The sequence below is a fragment of the Rhinolophus ferrumequinum genome, chromosome 7 (genome assembly GCF_004115265.2).
Source record: "Rhinolophus ferrumequinum isolate MPI-CBG mRhiFer1 chromosome 7, mRhiFer1_v1.p, whole genome shotgun sequence".
Taxonomy (NCBI): Eukaryota; Metazoa; Chordata; class Mammalia; order Chiroptera; family Rhinolophidae; genus Rhinolophus; species Rhinolophus ferrumequinum.
In genome coordinates this window covers 34,956,090-34,976,816 of record NC_046290.1, presented here as the reverse complement: position 1 = coordinate 34,976,816, position 20,727 = coordinate 34,956,090, and the positions used below count along the sequence as shown (strand labels likewise).

Below are 20,727 nucleotides of genomic sequence, written 5' to 3'. Positions count from 1 at the left end.
CTGGACACACGTGGTACTCCTTCTAAGAAGGCTCTCCATTAATACCCTGAGTCGGCAGTAGCACTCAAAACTGCAGGTAGCATCTGTGGGTAGGATTAGTTGACTGGAAGGTCAAGGGTGAGGACTGTGGAGAATGATGAGAACTAGGAAGAGTTGGGGGTAGGGAGTAAGGGAGAAATACTGGGCTCTTAAGGGGCAACACCAAGCATAGGACTCAACCCATAGTCAGTGCTCAAGTTAAAAATTGTCAGTCCTTGTCACAAGAAATTTCAGTTCAGCATTTCCCAACATTAGAGCAAGCTTGGTAAGGCTTACTGAAAATCTTCAAGCCCCTCTCCTCTCCTCTCAAATCCTCCCTGAAACCCTCCTGGGAGTCACCAGTCCATGTCAAATAAGTCTTCCTTAAGGCCACATGAGGGTCATCACTCTCCTTCCCCTGCAGTGAGGCTCCTGGAAACCTTCACCTTGCTGCCAAAGCAGCCCCTTGCCTCTGCTGTTGCTACCTATTGATGGAGGTGGATTTGCCTGGGCCAGCCCTGCGGTGTCCTGAAACTGCCCCGCTAAACAACACTTCCCCTCCCCAGCACCACACTTTCCTGCCAAGCTCTAGCGTGGATTGCGATGAGGCATTGCCCGGTTCTTACAGAGATAGTCTTTAGAAACTACTTTTTCATTTTCTATTTGCATTTCCTCTTTCTTTAGGACTCAACATACAAATCTGGGAAGAATTTTTCAAAGTATTGGAGTGCTTGTTTCAAATGCAGTTTCTGGGAGTACACCTAGACCTCCAGTGTCAGACACTGGAAGCAGGCTGGGGGGAGACGGGGTTCTGCATGTTAAACAAACCTCCCGGACATTTTTACGCCTGCTCAAATTTGAAAACCACTAGTGCATGAATACTGGGTGAAGTTCAATATCTCAGAGAGACATAGGACTGCCCTCCCAGGCCCTCTTCCTTTTACCATATGCTTTAATAACTACTCTTGCTATGGAGTAATTTTTTTGGTGTTTTTGAGCTGAGGAAAAGAGAAAATTTGAATCAGGGCATGGAGGAAAGAAGTAGAGATGGTTTCTAAAGTTGACTGCTACTAGCATTTAGAATAGAGTGAAACCAAGCTGTACTTCTTTCCAAATTCTAAAATTCAAAATTTCTGTTTTCTTGGGTTAGACAGCTGCTTCAAGGACTGAGAAGAAGTACTCCTCTAGGTTGCCTTAACTAGTGACCCTAGAGAGGTGCCACCTTTGCAGACAACTCTAGGAACTAATTCTGAGGAGCTATGTGAGGGAAGTTTGCCTACATGACAGCACCACCCTCTTCATGATGCCCCCACCTCTGTGGGGCAACCCAAGGCAGGACCCCCCTGCTTTCTGAGGCTCCATGAGAAGAGCACAGGGCGGGGGGAGGAGGGTGTCCTGGAATTGCACTCTGAAGCCCATCACGCCCTTCTGGCAAAGTTTGAATTCAAGTAGAAAAGAGAAACTTGGGAAAGGGGGCACTTAAAAATTAAGTCTCAGTCACGGCTCCAAACTCAGTATACAAACGTATTTAACTATAGGTGCGCAACCTTATACAAGGCCAGTGCCTCCTTCCTCATTTGTAAAATGCAGTAAAAATAATACCCTAAGTTTATCGCAATTGAAGGAGAAACACATGCAGAATCACCCAGCATATAGTAGGAACAAAATATTTGTTGGTTCTGAATAATGACCATGGGTTTCAGATGTATTCAGTAGTTTTCTGAAGAAAAAAAGAAAATCGCATACACACATAGTTCCAGGAAATGTTGCAAAATGATAAAAATGTTCCAGACCCTCCCCCATCAGATTTGTTTTTCTAAACTATAACAATTTGGCAACTCTGAAATTTGTCTAGTATGCCTTTCTTTTGGGTCTCCTGGTCATATTTTTTCTGAATCATAGAACTTGATGACTTGGACATTAGCTCAAACCAGACTTAATGCGTTAGTAAACTATGACTCTGGACTGAAAAATATTTGCTTCGATTTAAGATTTAGATATTGGTCAATTCTACAAAACCATATTCATTATTATAACCTATGAATTTTGCTGTGCTTCTGTTGAAAGATTTTTTTTCCAGACTTTTCAGAAACAAAAGATTCTTTTCTTATCATTATCTTTCTTCTTCTCCATGCATTTAATAACATTTGAGATTTTTATTGCTTCCCATATTGTGAAGCAGTTGTCAGTCATCTTTCTCATCTTAGTAAGTAATCTTGAGGCTTAACTATACATGAACGGAGGAAGGTCAGAGAGAAAGATATCGTATCACTCTTCATCATACTAGTTTTACCTACGTATAAGTCTACTTATAATTAAGTAACCCAGGTGGTTGTGGGTGAATGTAGGAGGCATTCTCCTTGGCAGGTGAATGATAACTTGGTTATCAGTAGGGGTGGGTCAGTTACTTAAAGAACTATGGAACAGAACAGGAGACTAGCCTGCAATTATATCTGTTCTTTGAAATGAGAAAGACAGTGGGGAACTGATCCAGCTGAAAGGGCTAACCAAGGAGGTGACAAGGATGAGATGTGGCAGTATCAGTTTCAGTCTGGAGCATTAGTAGGCAGCAGGGAGTTCATACAACATGTACTGGGGAATTCATACGTGGGTAAAACACAGCAATGGGGAACCTTTAGAGAGTGCTGGTAATACCTCCATATTCAACATCAGAAAAATCAGTCAGCAACGTGGCAGGGTCCCAATCATTGTAGTAGGGCTCAGGTTAGGATTCTAGATGTTGGGAGGGGCACTGACTAGAATGAACACTGTATTGTACTTGTGGTTACTAGAAAAGGAACTTGAAAAGAAGACCAAAGCCTGTTTATCAGATATAGATAAACTGAGGCACAGAGTGGAAGCTGGGGCTCAAGAATGATACAGGAGCCCACATTTTGTAATTAGACCATGGCATTCAGGTCAGACCATTGACAAGCATAATTTGGAGCTAAGCCCGTAGAATGAGAGGCTAGAACTGATTAATCACCCCTGTCTCATGCTCTAGGAACTGAGAATAAAACTGAAATACCAGTGAGTGGCCCTAGAAAAGGGGAGTGAGAGGCAGAAGAAAGAGTCTAGGGATTCCTCTGCATCTGACAGTGTAAAGGTCCTCCAGAAAACTCAGAAATCCACACATCGAGACCTTCAGCTCTCTGTTGAGGTGTCTACATGGAGTTATGCTTTAACCACTTAAGTCAAATAAAACATGTTTTTAGCTAAACCAAAGAAAGGAAAAAGAAAACTAGAGAGAGTTTGTTGGGCTATGTTATGCGAGGTTATGTTATATAATGAAGCAGTTGCTCTTGTATTTCAGGGTTGGCTGGAAGGCTGTGTGAGTCTGCTCAGAAATGGTGCCAAACACAATATCCCAGATAAAAATGGCCGTCTGCCACTGCATGCCGCCACTGCTGAACCTGATGTGAGGTAAGTAGTCATGTTTACAGATCACTCAGGTTGGGAGAGGCCCAACTTGGATTAGAAGGTCATCTACTCCAACTCTCTGTGGCAAATAAAAACAAAATCCATCCTTTTTTTTTTTTCCTTTTCCTGAAGTTGGAGCAGACGGAACCACATCTTAGTAAATCAAAATATTCTGGAATAATCTTAAACTCCAATGATTCAAACCCTTTTCTCTTAGTCTGGTTTAAGCAGAAATGCTACTTGTCATCATCTGAATTCATATATTCATTCATTCAATTAATCAGTTATTAATAATTTATTGAGTGCTTTTTATGAGCCAAGCACTGTTCTAGGCACAAGCAGTTCCAAGGTAAGCAAGACAGTGTCTCTGACGTCACAGAGCTTACACTCTAGTGAAGGAGTTAAGTGGCACACTCATAAACAAATAAATAGGATAATTTAAAATAGTGATGAGTGCTATGAAGAAAATCACACAAGGTAAAGGAGCACTGAGTGGGCAGAAAGGTTAATGTCTGAGTTCAGAGTCATGCCAACATTTATGGGTTAGAAAAGGACCAGCAAGAAGAGACAGGGGAGACCAGTCGGTTAGAAGGAAAACCAAGAGTGTGTGCTGCTGGAAGCCATGTGAAGAAATATATTCAAGTAAATTGAATGATCTGGGTCCCATTTTTGTAAGACAATTGAGCAACAAAGGAAAAAGTTTTGCCCAGACCAAGTATAGCTTCCCCAATCTTCTGTGTTTAAATAGCTTCAGTCTTTCCAACTTTTGAAAGCCCCTCACAGCAGCTGATAACAAGCATTTCCTGCTGTGGAATCAGCAACATTCTGGGTGTTTCCCCAACCTTGGCTGCATAGAACATGACTCTGACAGGAATTGAGCATTCTCAAGAGCTGGGCCTCGAGCCAGCACCACGGGGTGCATACTGGGTGCCTCTCCTTTATACCTTGTGTCCAGAACTAAAACTAAAGCTCCGTGGGGGTTGAGGAGACCAAGGCCTCTTTTAGATTGATTGGTAACAGGATTTCTTCATTTCAATCTGTTTTACACTAAAATAAAAGGGCTTGGGAAATTCCAGGACTATTCCCAACCAAGCCTTTTCTCTTATTATCATTGGATTGAATCCAGGAATAACAGAAAGCTACGATTTACTCAAAGCCTAATAAAACAAGGAAGTTTAGAGAAGAAACAGCAAATTCAGAGCCAACAATCAATAGACATCATAAAGGGATGACTCCTTTTGATGAATTAGTGGGAAAAAAAAAAAAGAATGACTCTTCTAGACAGCCCGCGAAAATATTTAGTCGTAAAATCATACTGTTTTCCAAAGAATAATCTTTAAAAAACATGTTGTAAATGTATCTTATAAGACTATTCTGCTTTGATTTACTCTACTTAATTGCTTTTACTTGCATCACTCAGAGTCGTTGTTTCAAAATCTACCTAACTGATTCTGGAAGATAAATGCCTACTTTAGTTATGGTAATTATAGCTGTTATAAAACATAAAACCCAAAACTTCAGGGTTTTAATACAATACAAGTTTATTCCAATGTAGTTGTTCCTGGATAGGGTTGGGGGTGGCTCCTCTCCACATGGTAATTCAGGGACCCAAGCTTCTTCCATTTTGTGGCTCTGTCATCCCCTAGGATTACAGAATCCTCTTTGTTCAGCTGCAAATAGGTAACGAGGAGAGTAGAGAAGTCTCACTTATTTCTTTAAAACCTCAACCTGCAAATGACATGATTCACTTTGGCTCATATTCCATTAACAAGCACTAGCCATTTAGCCACAGCTGGGTATAAGGACTGTTGTGGAATATAGTCCCTGACCAAGAGTCCACCTACCAGCAATGACTGCAATCCAAGAAAAAAGGGCATGAATTTCGGTGAAAAGCTGTCTCTGCCATCAAGTCATCGCACCTGAGGGGTGAACTAAGCCTTGTCAGTCAAAATCACATTAAAGGTCAATTTGGCCTGTAGGTTAGGCTCGTCATCTGAAATCACTGCAATAATAAATTAAAAACCAATCCAAATATACTTTCTCTTTTGTGGACTTAATAGTCTCTTTCATATTATGCCCACCGGTGACCCTCGACTGTCTAGGACCTATACTACAATCCTGTAACTGAGACAACAGAGTGGTGGCTTTCCTTCTCTAAAAATTGTACCTAATGATCCAGCTACTACCTTCGGAAAAGCTGAAGTCAGAAAAATAAACATCCTTCTGTATGGTGGTGATATGTTTCTATTGTCCTAAAGGGACACTTAATCGATTCTGGAAGATAAAATCCTGCTTTAGTTATGCTAATGCTAGCTGCTGTAACTAGTAGTATCCAAAGATGGAGATTAATTGTCCCAAAACCAAAAATCATCATTTCTGGTAAGCGTTCTCCAAAAACAAATTGGGTTAAACCTTAACAACCCATATAGCAAATTAATTGGTTTTGTTACCTAGAGAACATTCTAAACTAGCTTGCCTTACAGGATTCCCTATGGAATTGCATTGCTTAAAATTAGATGATTTTATTATTGCTTTACTGAGAAATCTGATGGCCATGCAAAGTTTGATAACATCTCTATGAAATGTTTCAAGCAGACACTATCCACTTCATGCTCCATAGCAGAGAAAGTTGGGCTTCACTCGCCCATTTGAGAGTCACCTTGAACTCAGAACGGCTTTCTGAGAAAAAAACTTTTGGTCTAGCTTGTAAGCATTTATCTTAATCCTATAACAATAATGCATAATGCAGAAGACCTTCCATTAAGCCATGTAAACCTGCTTCATTTTCCCAAGTGGACACAACCTCAGGCGAGCATGGCTAACCACTAAAGCATACAGGTCTGCACTTACAACAGTGATGATGACAACATTTACCACGTTCTGCGGACTTTCCAGGTACTGTCTCATCTAATCTGTACCACACCTCTATGTGGTAGGTAATATCTTGATCCTCATTTTATAGATGAGGACACTGAGGCACCAAGAAGTAATTAATTGCCTAGTACATGTATGAAGATAAGTAACCTGCCAGTGGGTCTGCTATGCTCCCAGGATTCACTCTTGTGGACCCTACAGAATTTATTTTAATGGCCAGATTTTGTCATTAACCCTCAGCCTACACTGAGAGGCCTTATAACAAACAGCCTTATAAAACTTATCTCACTGGAAATATTGTATTTATTACAGCATTCAAAAATCCTTTATGAGAATCCATAAGAAAAACAATTTATTAAAGAAGGAATTGCTGTACTTCTCCTGATAAATTATTTTTTATTTTTACTATGTGGACACTGTGACTTATGAACATGTTTCTTTCTTTGCATGTTTAGAAAACTGAAAGTCCCATTTGTGTCCAACCTCTGGCATCCGTGTGACCATAATTACATTGTCTTTGCCCTACCCTTGTTTTCTCTGCCTAGTTTCTTCACTTGTAATCTTATTTTACTATATGTATCTGAAATCCACCTGAAATCCTTTTTGGACTGAGGAAAGGAGTGGCCAGAAGTGGCAACTAACGAGTCAGACTGCCTGAGTTTGAATCTGACTCCATCTCTTACTGACGATATTATCCAGGGCAAATTAACATGCCAAGGCTCAGCTCACTTTCTTTTCTAAAACGTAGGGATAATACAGTACTTAGGTAAGTAGGCAGAAGAAAATGAGAAAATGTGTGGAAAGCACTGAACACTGTCAATCGTCAGTGTTCAGTAAGTGGGGGGTGATGATGAGGGTGATGATATTGACGATGACGATGATGATGAAGGAAGGTAGATAGAAATAAAGAAATACTATAGGTCAGTGCTAAAGAATGAATTCCTGCTACTGCCACCCCACCAGCTCTCACCCTGGCTTTCCTCACCTTAGCACACACAGGTCCACAGAAAATATGTCCATGCACACAGGTACATGCACATACAGTCCTGCACCCACTGACATACGTACACATTGACTTCAAAGGTCGTCAGGCTGTGAACAGCGCTCCTATTTGTATCGATCCTGGGACACACACATAGAACGTAGCTAGATTTTAGACCCCAGTAACCACCAGACTCAACCATTCGACATCCCTGAAACTCCCCTCCCTGCCTTTGTTAGTGCACATACATCTGTATTTTTCTTCTAATCATAAGCATATGTGCGGGCCACACTGTAGCCTCATATTCAGGTATTCGTACTCTTTTTTACATCTACTCTTCGATTTACAAGCAGCATGCACCTTGCACTCAGTGTTTGCTGGAGGTTATTTAGAGCGAGTCTCAAACTGAACCTACTTATAAACAAGCCAAGGGGACACTTCAGCTAATCCTTTGCCTCCAGAGAGATTTAGTGCTCTGATGGAAACAACGCAAAACAAACCAATCAGTTTCCATATATAGCCTTAGTTAAGCTGCAGCTCAATGGTGATCTACGCTGGTGCCGGGATAAGTGATTTGTAATTATGAACATGAAGGCAAGTTGGATGGACAAAAGCAAAGGAGTGTAGGATTTATCTCATGATTCTCCTTCCTGCTTTGAACCCTCAGCTTCTCAGTAGGTCCAAGTTTTCTCGCTTTCAGCTCCCCATAGCTTTTCTTGCTTCCTTGGCTCTGGGACATTCAGAGGGCACCCCTGTGAAAGAGGGGGCATGATCATTAAGACAAAGCTCCAAAGAGAATGGAGCTGTGTTTGTACAGCGCTGCACATGCTAGCTTTGGAAGGCAAACAGCTATTTCCTCTGAAAGCAGCCACAGGGCTCTCTGAAGGTCTTTTTCATGGTCTCCATGGTTACGGGCAGATTTCTCCCCTACCCTCCCCCCACACACAGAAAGCACCAGCAGTTCTGTCTCTTTTCATTTCTCTTGGTTATAGCCATAAGGAGGAAGGAAAACATTTCTTTGGAGTCCTGTTTTCTGGTTACCAGGTGATGCATTCTAATCTGAATACATGTTTCACTATAGCAATCTCTCACATCCAGGCAGCTTCAGGGACAGGAGGGCAGGTGCTGGCTTGGGACCCTTTTCCCTACTCATCACTGGCCAGATCCAGGGCTTGTGAGCCCAAGGGCCCAGCAAAACAGAGAAGCCCACAGAAACAAGCTGCCCCCAGGATACATCTAGCTCGTCTCTCTCTGGCTCACCAATCACTTAATGGGGATCAGGGAACCCCAAAATAGAAAGGGTAAGAGGTTTTTTTTAAAAAAAAATTAATCATTACATAGAACTTATTATGGCATGTAAATGTCATTCTAAGTGCTTTATATGCACTGATTCATTTAAAGTCACAACAAATCTTTGAGAAGTAGGTGTAATTATTATCTCTGTTTTACAGATAAGAAAATGTAAGCACTGAGAGTTTCCTAGCTTGCCCAAGGTCACTGGCTGGTTGGTAATGGAGCAGGGATTCTGACTGAGGTAGTCTGGCCGCAGCATCTGTTGTCTTATCACTCACCACCCTGCCTGTCTGGGGTCGCTCCTGGTGAGGATCTGTGTCCGCTGTATATACTTCTGCCTGAGAGCAAGACAGTGTGAGCTGGTGCTAAGAGAAAACTGGGCTGGGGAGTTGTGCACAACTCCCTTAGCACAAAAAAGGAATTCTAAGAGAACAACAACAAAAAAAAAAACCTATGAGGTCTGTAAGTCCTCTGGTAATTAAGATATTAATAGCTGTGGGACAAGTATCTTGCAGATCACATGCAGAACAGCATGGAAGGACCAGGCTGTAAACTAGACACCTAGATTCTAGTCCAGGCTGGATCACCAAGGCAATATGTGATGGCTTTGGCAAGCAATGTAGTGCCTCAGGCTGTTTCTTCTCCTAAAAGAAGAGAGAGAGAGAATCCTTAACTGTAAATTTCTGTCCAGCTTTGGAGACCAATGTGTCTTAGACTCTTAGGAATCAAATCGAATCAAGTGATATAGATTAGCATATATCAATCAGAGTCATGACATGGAAAACATGGAATATTAAAAGAGGTCATTGAAAAAGTTTAATGAAAGACTGTTTGAAATTAACCAAGAGATGGTGATATAACCCCCCACCCCCACCTCCCGCCAAAAAGCTGGAAAATATTCCACCCCTAAACTGAAAGGAGTAAAGAACGGGGCTGTCATTGGAAACTGCTGAGAGCTATGGTAGTAGTTGTAGTTGTGACTGCAGGAGAGGGATGCCTCTGGCAGGAGTCGATGCCTCTGGTTGAGGGAAAAAGTCATTGTCAGAAAGGGAAGTAGCTTCCCTGTTTCCTACTGCCAACTCTCTCCCTGGCCAAACCCAGTGGGAAGTCAGAGGGTAAGGGAGCCTGGATGATGAAGTCATTGGAGGTGAGCCTCAGAGCAGGACATTCAAGGCAGAGAATGGATTTGAGAGGCCAATAGAGAAATATCCAGGTACAGCGTTTATCCCATGACTTTTGGAGGCCCATCAAGAATGTAACAAGAGGTCTTTCTGTCCCCACCCCCATTCTCATCTAGTGCGAGCCCCACTTCTGCTCTGGAGTGGCTGCAGCAGATCTTGTCTGGCTATAGATGATGTCAGTCTGCTCAGGGTTAGCCGAGGATAACCAGATTGGAACGCAGCTGACCTCTTGCCTTCCCCTCCCACTCTCCCCCAGGACTTCAGAGCAAATGAGCCCTAGAGATTAAACAATAGACGGTAATGAGAGAGAGAGAGAGAGTTACCCTCCCCTCATAAAGCACCTATAAGGGAAAAAATATCCAGTAGTGGAATATAATTACAAATATAAAAACAGTGTTACCCCAAATGCAATTATCTTTACAGGATCTTGCCATCAGATGGAGGAATTCTAGAATTCAGAAATGAAAAAAGAGATGTGTTGCTTGCAGTCGTAGCCTGTTCCTTGAAAGTCCGTTTAGTAGTTTTGTGCCTGTCACGTTATTCAGTCCTCATCACCATTGCTATTATCTCCACTACGGAAGTGAGGATACTGAAGCTCTGAGATGTCATGCAGTGATGAGGCCAGAATTAAAGCACAGTATTATCCTGGCTCCCAAAAAAGAACAGTGATAAGACTGAATTTAAACCTTAGGCTTCCTGGTTATTTCACCTCCACAGCAAATAACCAGAAGCCCATCCTATTTAAGCTCTTCTTGTACTGTGTTTTATCGTGAATGCAATCTGGTAAGTCTCTCTTTTATTGTAGGTAGCAATTTAATACTTAGGACTTTAGACATCATCCAAGCTGAGAGACAATGAAAACCTGACTGGGGAGGAGGCAAAACCATTTCATTCTTCAAACAGTTCTTCCAAAAATAATTTCTGAATTTCCTTCATTGTCTCCCTATAGATAGTCCTTTATCGCCTTAATGGGCATATTAGTTTGCTGAGGCTTCCATAACAAAAGATTACAGACGCGTGGCTTAAACCACAGAAATTTATTTTTCCACAGTTCTGGAGGCTGCAAGTTCACGATCAAGGTGTCAGCAGGGTTGGTTTCCTCTGCAGCTTCTCTCCTTGGCTTGCAGATGGTCACGCTCGTGCTGCCTCTTCACATGGTCTTTCCTGGGTGGGTGCACGCCTCTGGTGCCTCCCTGCTTGTCCTAATGCTCTTCTTATGAGAACACCAGTGAATTGGATTGGGGTCACCCTAACGGCTTCGTTTTAGCTTAATTACCTTTTCAAAGGCTCTACCTCCATATATGGCCACATTCTGAGGCACTGGGGTTTACAGTTTCAACATATAAATTTGGGGGAGAATCAATTCAGTCCTAATCATGAGTATACACTGATTAAATTCATTCAGCACCTTTCTCAGTGGTTTCCAAACCTGACGGTTTACCAGAATTTCCTGAGCAACTCTTTTAAACTGTAGAAGCTGGGCTTCTCTCTAGACCTAGTGAGTCAGAAACCCTAAACATAGAACCTATGTATTTGTGGTTTTAAAAAATCTCCCCAGAGGATTCTGAGACAGGGCCAGGGTTAAAACATTTAGGGTTAAGTGTTTTGGAAATAACATTTACTATGTTCCAGCATGCTTTAAATGCTGTATGCGTATTATATCATTTAGTCCTCACACTGCACTGTAGGATAGGCACTTTTTATCACCCCTTTTTTACAGATAAGGACATTTCGGCACAGAGAGGTTAAGTTACGTGCCTGCAGTCACAGAGCTCGTCAGTGATACTGCTGGGATGTGAACCCAGACAGTCTGGCTCCAGAGTCTGGGCCCCTAACCACTACACTCAACTGCCTCTCTCCCACAGATAGAGTGTTAGCTTCTGTCAACCAAGTGTGGGACCCCAGTGGGATAAGAATTTGAACTTAAGAATTATTGATAGTTGTTTCACACCGATTAGTGTCACTTCATGCTTAGATATGTGTATGTTTCACAGAGAATAAACAAAGTTGTAAATGCTAACTGCCTCCTGGTATAATCTACAGATTTAAAAGACATGACATATGTACCTAGTGGTGAAGTAGTTTGAAAGCACTCTATCAGTTTATGTAAATGAATAAAGAAAAACACTAGAGGACTTTGGTTCTTAAAATGCACACATAGGGACACAGAGCTAGGGAATAAGATGAGCCTAAAGATTCACTTTCTCCATTCCCTTTTGCCCCTCCAGAAGCACTAAGATACAGAGGAGGTAAGAGAAGAAGAGAGAGGTATTCTGTTCCTCCCAGGTGCCTTCTTACTATCATGCTGGCTTCTTTTCCATGGATAACTGGAAACTGGATAACTGGAAAGGGCCCACCTCCGCCAGACTGTATTGCTAATGTTGTGTTCTCATATAGATTCTGTTCTTTTGAGCTGCTTCTGTTTTCCTTTGCAGGCTCCTAACAGTCCTGATGCAGCAGTCAAATCTCAGCGAGATTAACCATCAGGACACTGAGGTGAGCCAGCCTTCAGAAGGAACAGTTGGCTTTTGTACACATGGGGGCGGGGGCGGGGGGTGTAGGGGGGGTTCTGAACCCCTGTGCTTCCTCTCATAAATGTGCCAGGAGGTGACCCTGGAACATCTGTCTCTACTACTCATCCTCAGGCAAAAACGTATCCCTACTGTGGGTATGGGCAGCTTCTAATAGAAAAGGATTTATCGCATCAAGTACTTAAGCCTTTAGCATACCACTGAAATTTTGTAATTCCCCTCTGGTCATTGGGAAACAAATATTGCTCTTTCCTGTCTTCTCAAGTCCCAGAAACTTCGATGGCAAGCTATGGCTGCCAACACTCTCTCTGAATAAAAGATGTCAGATAGATAATAATAACAACAGGCTTCCTGTTCCCGAGGCCATATTTATGCCAGTGATCACAATTGCTGTCTCTTGCACAAGGCTTCCACAAAGAACTCTTGAGCGAAGTTCCTGAGGGAGGGTGGGTCAGCCCCCGGCAGAGCCATCCCAGAGTACCTTAGGGTCTTGTTGTATCTACTTGACTCTTTTAAAAAGCAGGACTGACTCATTAGCTAGCCTGGTTTCCTTAACAAGCTTCTTAGCACCAATTTAAATACCTGGTTTTTAATGGAATATTTTATAAATATATGCTTGGTTTGGCTGCACTTCACAAGAATGTCTGATAACTTTAAGAAAGTACGATAGCAATGAAAATGCACATGCCCCCAAATGCCAGATTCCACTGTTGTCAAGGAAGCCAGCTGGGGCCTCTTAGGGGCTCCCCTCCCACCCCCATCTTTCTGGAGCCTTCTGATTCAAGGCCTCCTCCACGCTGGCTCGGCTCGAGTGACCACACCAAAAAGCCCCTGCTTCACAATCTGGGTTGGATGCCTCCCGACTTGGTGTTCACACGCTGCTTTCATTCCCCCTGTCTGACGTGGTTTAAAGCAAAACAACAGAAGAGAGAGCATTGCACTGTTTTAAACTTCTGCTTTAAAAACAAGAACCAGAGATGAGAAAGCACACTCCACATCACTCAGCCCATGGTGTGAAAGGGAGCTTGAATAGTCACAGCTTATGCCAGCTGATCATGAACTTCTAGAGTTTGGGCAAGTTGCCAACCCCTTCCTCCACCTCCAACTCCTACCCTCAGCCCCCAAACTGGGGCATATTAGGAAGGAGGCAAATTCAGTCATTCATGCCCTAAAGCTAAATTCCCCTTTTAGACCTCCAAATATTTCCCAGTAAAGTGATGGTTCCCTGTTTTTCCCCACCCTGGGAGGCCCCTGGCTGGCGGATATAATGAAAGTAGACACAGATCTTTCTAACAGTGGTACTTGTAACACATTTTGGATAATATGTGGTAAATGTTGGGAAAGTCTGATTCCTTCTCATGAAAAGTGAACTCTGAGGAGTTTCCCCCTGCTGACAAACCAGCATTCTGACCCTTGGCTTTTAAGTGCAGAGCGGAGGGGGAGGGGGGTCTCAAAAAGGACACTTCCCACCGAGGGTTGCAGCTTCCTCTTTCGGCCATGTCACTGCATACCTGCATGTCTGAAACCAATCTGAAGCCAACTGCTAATGCTTGCCTGTGTTTTTCATTTTACGTAGATGTTTGTCATTGCTAATGCGAGCCAATTCATATAAATATGGAAGGGCTAGAAACTCTTTGCCACTCAGAAATAAGGACAATTCTGGAATGGAAAGAACATAGCCCAGGTTTTCTTTTTCATTCAGTACCTTAGTGGAGTTCCTGTGTTTGGCTTCTCAGTGTTCTGAACAAGCAATCACCTCTTTTCCTCCCCTCCTCAGTATTTTTCCAGTGAGCTCCAAGCACAATGCAGTCTCCATTAAATATGAGGGGGTAACATTAAAGCTTAGGCACACACACACACACACACACACACACGCACACACGCACACACCCTGCTATAAAACAGGAAGCAAAAACCAGCAAAGGCAAAAAGAAATGAGAGAAAAGGTAACTTAGAGCTCGTGAACCATTATGGTTTCCTGAGGACAAGAGGAAAGAATAAGGCATATCTTTACATAGTTTGAATGAAATTATTTTCCAAGAGTAACTGAAGGACTCCCAAGCTTGTCACAATAATGGCTGAAGATGAAAGGATCAATTAGTAGAAATGCACATCATTAAGTGATATATTAGATTGTAAACTAAAACTAAAGACTAGAGAGAGAGAGAGGATGAAGAAAATGTATGTTTCTGAAACCATTCGAGAACTGCTCAGGTAAAACAAAACGTGATATCACTTGATATCAGAGAGGTGAATATCATTTTAGAGGCTGTGCTGATCTGTGCTCAGTGACTTAAAATAATTTTTTTGTATTACTAGTTTTTACTTATATACTACATGAGCACATTTCCTTTTTAAAAATTTAAATATTACAAGTGATAGTAGGAAATCCTGGATTACTTCCCCCTCACCACCTTAGCCCCTGGGTAATCACTGTTTGATGTGTCTCTTTCCCAATCTTTTATATATTTGCATAGACACTATGGAGTATAACATGAAAGGTATCATCACACTCTATCTGTTGTTCTGCAACTTTGTGTTTTCACTCAGGGATATGTATGTCTTAGAGCTCTATTCGTATTGATATATATAGATCTGGCTCATTCCTTTTAATGGCTTTATAATGTTTCACACTGTAGTACCTGCCCCCCTTATCGGTGGTTCCACTTTCTGAGGTTTCAGTTACCCGCAGTCAACCGAGGCCCAAAAATATTAAACGGAAATTTCCCAAAGTAAAGTTTTAAATTATGCACTGTTCTGAATAGCAGAATGAAATCTCACACTGTCCTGCTCTGGGACGTGAATAATTCCTTTGTCCAGCATCTCCATGCTGTATATGCACCTGCCCATTTGTCACTTAGTAGCTTTCTCCATTATAGGATTGGCTGTCTTGGTATCGCAGGGCGTGTGTTCAAATAACCCTTGTTTTACTTAATAATGTCACATTCACATAACTTTTCTTACAGCATATAATTGCTCTGTTTTATTATTTGTCATTATTACTGATCTCTTACTGTGCCTAATATATAAATTAACTCTTATCATAAGTATGTATGTATAGGAAAAAATATTTTATACACACATATATACACACACGGGTGCGCACATGTGTGGGGGAGGTTCAGTGTAATCTGTGGTTTCAGACATCCACTGGCGGTCTTGGAACATATCCCCCACGGATAAGGAGGGATTACTCTACTATGAAAATACCTCTACTTATTTTTCTATTCCCCTGTGAATGAACAATTCAGTTGTCTCCAGTTTTTCACAACAAGCACTATTCTAAGGAGTGTTCTTGTATCAGCCTCCTTGAGTAATTTTTATAAGCATTTCTCTAAAAGAAGAATTGTTGGGCAGTAGAGAGTATGCATTTTTATTTTTAATACCCGTGCCTGATTGTGCTCCAATATAGCTGTATCAATTTATAGCTCCACCCACAGTGTAAAAGGGTGTTTGTTGTTGGTTTCCCATTGTTGGATTTTCTTGTTGTTGGGTTAATCTGCATATCCTTGATAACCAGTCAGATTGAGTATCATTTCATAGGTATAACGGTCATTTTAATATCTTCTTTGTGACCTGACTGTTTAGATCCTTTTGGGTTTGGGTTGCTTGCCATTTTCTTATGGAGTCATAGGTGTTTATTTTATATTTTGAACATTAATCCTTTGTTGGCTGTTGGGTTGCAAATATTTTTCAGTCTGCTGCTTATTTTAGAACTGTTCATGATGTCTTTTCTTGTACAGAAATTTTACAATATGATATAACCAGAATGATCATTCATATGCTTTTGCTTTTGGCATCTTTTTTAAAGACCTCCCCTACCCTCAGGAACATGACTACACTATGATTTTAATTTGTTACAAGTTTCTTTTTTAAATATGTGGTTCCATTTCTGAAATCTTTGTTCTGTCCCAGTGATCTGTTGGTTTTCGTGTTTTCTCTTTCATTAACCACACTGCTTAATAAAGTGAAGCCATCCACACTGCAGAGTTTAGCACTGTAGGAAAAGGGAGATGGGTCAGATTGTCCTTTGTGCTTTTGTTCTTCTGAACATCAGAGGACTCACTGACATAAAGAAAGGCTTTTCTACTGCAGCTACAGGGAGGTATCAAGTTGCTAGACTCCTGGAATTGAACCTCTCTCTCCTGCTCATTTTAGCTTTGACGGGAAGAACACCATGAAGAGGGGCTATGAGCTGTGGGCACCTGGGTTAGGACTTCACATTTATCCAGAGAAGCACTGTTAGGCATGGTATTTAGGATATATTGTTGATCCTACCTTAAATGCATGTTCTGATTTAAGTAGATTTTGGTGAATGGCCTGGTAATCCAAAGTTCCATTACAACAGCACTGGAGAAAACAAATCCAAGTTGCAAAAACAGATGTGAACATTTGGATATAATTCTTAACACTACATCCACTTATCACATACCTAAAATATAACCACAGGCAGAGATTGTACATACACTATAAAGGCAAAATGAAAAGAAGCAGTCCCTGGCTTAAAACATCTTTTTACTTTACAGTTAACAAGAGGTAAAATAATAGAACATTTTTTTTAAATGCACCAGAATTTTTATCCTAAAAATGAACACTTCAAAAAATTAGAGTAGTCACTACTCCTAGGAGCCCTCACTTCCTTCTCTCCTCGATCCCCCATAAGTCTCTCTGGAGGCAGACCATGTCTTTTTCATCTTGTATCCCCTAGACTCCAGTTCAGTAACTTGCACATAGCAGACACCCATATATATATATATGTATATATACACATATATATATATATACATATATACGTATATATATATATATACGTATATATGTATATATATATATATATATTAGATAATTAAATGACTAAACTCAAGAAAAATTTGTGCATTTCTCTCTAAATGTGCCATTCCGAAACCTTGAAAACTGCTAAGCACTTAATCAGATTTCTGGTTCCGAAAACACAAAAGTTACAGTGGTTTTGGAAGAAAAAAGTTTTGAGAAGCTGATAGGACTTGTAAACCCTTAACTGAAACTTGGGTGGCACAGGCTCTAGGCTCAGAATTACTCATCTGCACAAGAGCGCTGTTCCAAAGCACCCCTGCTGCACCCCCACCAGTTCCAGCATCATGTAGGCCTATCAGCAATCTCGTAATGGATCCGAAGTCAACTAAAATTTACCATTTTCCTTTGCAACATGCTGGAGAGTTGTGTTCCTAACTGAATGTGAGTTACTCCTCATTCTTTGATCTAATACTTTTTGTTTTTCAAAAAAGTGAAATTCTACTGCCACCAGGACCATCTGGATGTTTGTGGCAACATATCTGCCAGTGACTCCTAGATTTTCAGCCCCTAAGTGTTTTGACGGCCCAAGGAGCCCTCAGTGAAATCCCTGCGAGCAGCTGGTAGCAACAGAGTTTGGATACAGAGCTTACATTCAACAGACTCTGGTATTTTATACTCCTCATGAGCCTTGATAACCTGCAATTCACTAATTCATTCTTCCTGTAAACATTTCTTGAATACCTACTGTGTGCTCGGTGAGGTGGGTTTACCATGGTGAATAAGCCCCAGCCTCTGCCTTTAAGTGCGTAACAGTTTAATCATGATCTGTGTCACTGCACAGGGCACATGCCAGTCGCCAAGCCTGAAGTCTGCTCCTTAAATGGCCACCAGCGTCCTAACAAAACACAACTATGCTGCCTGCCAGCTCAGTAGAAGCTGAAAGAAGGAGAAGGGGGCAGTTGTAGAAAAAGTTCCTAAACAAAGTTGTGTTGTGCGATACCAAGAGCTGTACGTGAGCTGATTTTGAAAATTTTGGTTTTCATATTACTCACTCTAGGAGGATTTAGTTTTGTCAATAGCCCAATTGAAAAAAAATAGTAACAGGTAATTTCCCTCGACTTGACTGAATGTTTGCAATCTGTTTACATTGTAATATAAATATACAATGTATTTTTATATTATATGTATTATAATATATATTCAGAGAAGTAATAGAGTACTTCATGTCTCGATTTGGGGCCATTTAGAGGATCAACAGTTTCTGACAGTGATCCCAAATCCCTGGATGGGGGTGGAGGAGAGGAGAATATATATATTTCAATACCTTACAAAAATATTTGCCAGCTGCACTTTTAGGAGGGGCTAGAAATAATGATAAATGAAACAAATAATAATATAGGGTGACAATCCTTACACTAGTGAGAACCACCACTCTAGGAAGTGGGAAGACTCTAAATCCAGATAAAAGTCACAGAGAAAAGAATTTTCCAGCATCTGAGCTCATTTCCAAAATGAAAATCTACCAGCACGATGTGTGAAAAGAACAACTTTCCTCCAGAGTTGAAGAGACCTGGATTTGAATCCCAATTCTGCCATGTACCCAGTCAATCGCCTTCGGCAAATTAATTAACCTGTCTGTGCTTCAGATTCCTCACCTGTAATACTGCTAAAAATACCTTAGGATTATTGTAAATATCCTGTGAGGTAACATATAGGAAGCTTTTGGCACCAAGTAGGTATACAAAAAATGGTAGTGTTCTTCTTCCCTACCTCACTCCTTTCCCAAAGCATGCAAGAGTTGGTTGTTTTGGGTTTTGTTTTTGTTTTTGAAGAGAGGGGTTGTTGTTTTCAGAGACTAACTCTTTAAGCCTAGCAGCTGTTGTGAGGAGACAAGGATTAACAGTGCATGATCACAATTTAATTCACAACCACATTCTCACACTGAATTCTCACATCACTAAGTCATATCTCTGGACGTAGTGATTGCCATCTACCTCACTTGGAGCACTCATCAGAAATTCTAACAAGTTCCCATAAATGATTTGGTAACAATGATCCTATCAGGCGAGTTCATTTCTATAAAGGAGGCGTCATGTTCAGCCTTTCTTTTTTCTTTTTTTTTTTAATTAAAGTTTATTGGGGTGACAACTGTTAGTAAAGTTACATAGATTTCAGGTGTACAATTCTGTAATACATTATCTATATCTCACACTGTGTGTTCACCACCCAGAGTCAGTTCTTCTTCCATCACCATATATTTGACCTCCTTCACCCTCATCTCCCACCCCCAACCCCCTTACCCTCTGGTAACCACTGAACTATTGTCTGTGTCTATGAGTTTTTGTTTCTTCATTTGTTTGTCTTGTTCCTTTGTTGTTTTCAGTTTAATATACCACATATCAGTGAAATCATATGGTTCTCGATTTTTTTCTGGCTGACTTATTTCGCTTAGCATTATAATCTCAAGATCCATCCATGTTGTCGCAAATGGCACTATTTCATCTTTTCTTACCCCCGAATAATATTCCATTGTGTATATATACCACATCTTCTTTATCCAATCATCTATCGAAGGACACTTGGTTTCCATGTCTTGGCCACTGTAAATAAAGCTGCAATGAACATTGGAGCACATATATTTTTATGGATAAATGTTTTCAGATTTTTTGGGTAGATACCCAGGAGAGGGATTGCTGGTTCCTATGGTAATTCTATTCTTAATTTTTTGAGGAATCTCCACACTGCCTTCCATAGCGCTGCACCAGTCTGCATTCCCACCAACAGTGTATGAGGGTTCCTTCTTCTCCACAGCCTCTCCAACACTTGTTACTATTTGTCTTGTTGATGATAGCCATTCTAACTGGGGTGAGGTGATACCTGCCTTTCTTTGTGTGTATGATTTCAAAAAGTAAGCCAAATCTTACAAAACCAAAAAAATTCAATCAAGAACAGCAGTGAAAAGTCATTCATTCCTTTAGTAAGTATTTATTTAGCATGTACAATGTGCTTGACACTTCTCTAGGCTCCAAGGATTCAGAGAGGCAGACAAGGGCCTGCCCTCATGAAGCTTACACTTCAGTGACTTCAAAATTGTCTTTACGCCTTTAATCCTGGAAATTGGTAGCACTTCATGATGAAACCAATGACTGAAACAAATGGGACTCAGCACTAGAAAGGGGAAATCCATGAATAATAAAAGAATCTGATTCCCTTGAGTTAAGATTTCTAATTCCAGTGGGCCAAATTAAAAATGAAGAGGACCCACTGAAATGCATTGAACTATTCTGAATCACAAGTGAATATTCAACTGATGGAATAAGAACAAAGAAGTTCCATTGCTTTTAGACCAGCATTCTTTTCCATATGGAATCAATTTTTTGAAATATCCTCCAGAGTATCTCTGGAGGCTCAGTGTTTTATGACTGAAACTTGAAATTTGAAAGCAGCCCATTATTCAATGATTTAGAATATGGAACTGGTCAAGGGGATTTAACATTTAACCCCAGTGCCCCCAATAAACCCCAAACCTTGGATTCAATTCCACGCTCACTGATGGACTTGCGGACTTCTCTAGAGCTGTTTCCTCTTTCATAAAATGAGGAGAATGGCACCTGTCAAAGTTGGCTAACTGCTATAGCAAACAACTCAAAATCTC

The 20,727-nt window shown here is 41.1% G+C and overlaps 1 protein-coding gene across 1 annotated transcript in view; it reads left to right on the top strand.

Moving 5' to 3' along the window:
- The window catches only part of ANKRD55 (ankyrin repeat domain 55), a 90,505-nt gene that overhangs the window by 35,886 nt on the left and 33,892 nt on the right, over positions 1-20,727 (top strand). The window contains exons 5-6 of the mRNA XM_033110737.1: positions 3,332-3,441; positions 12,204-12,264. Of these exons, the coding sequence (XP_032966628.1) occupies positions 3,332-3,441; positions 12,204-12,264 (171 nt within the window). The remainder of the gene's footprint in view (positions 1-3,331; positions 3,442-12,203; positions 12,265-20,727) is intronic.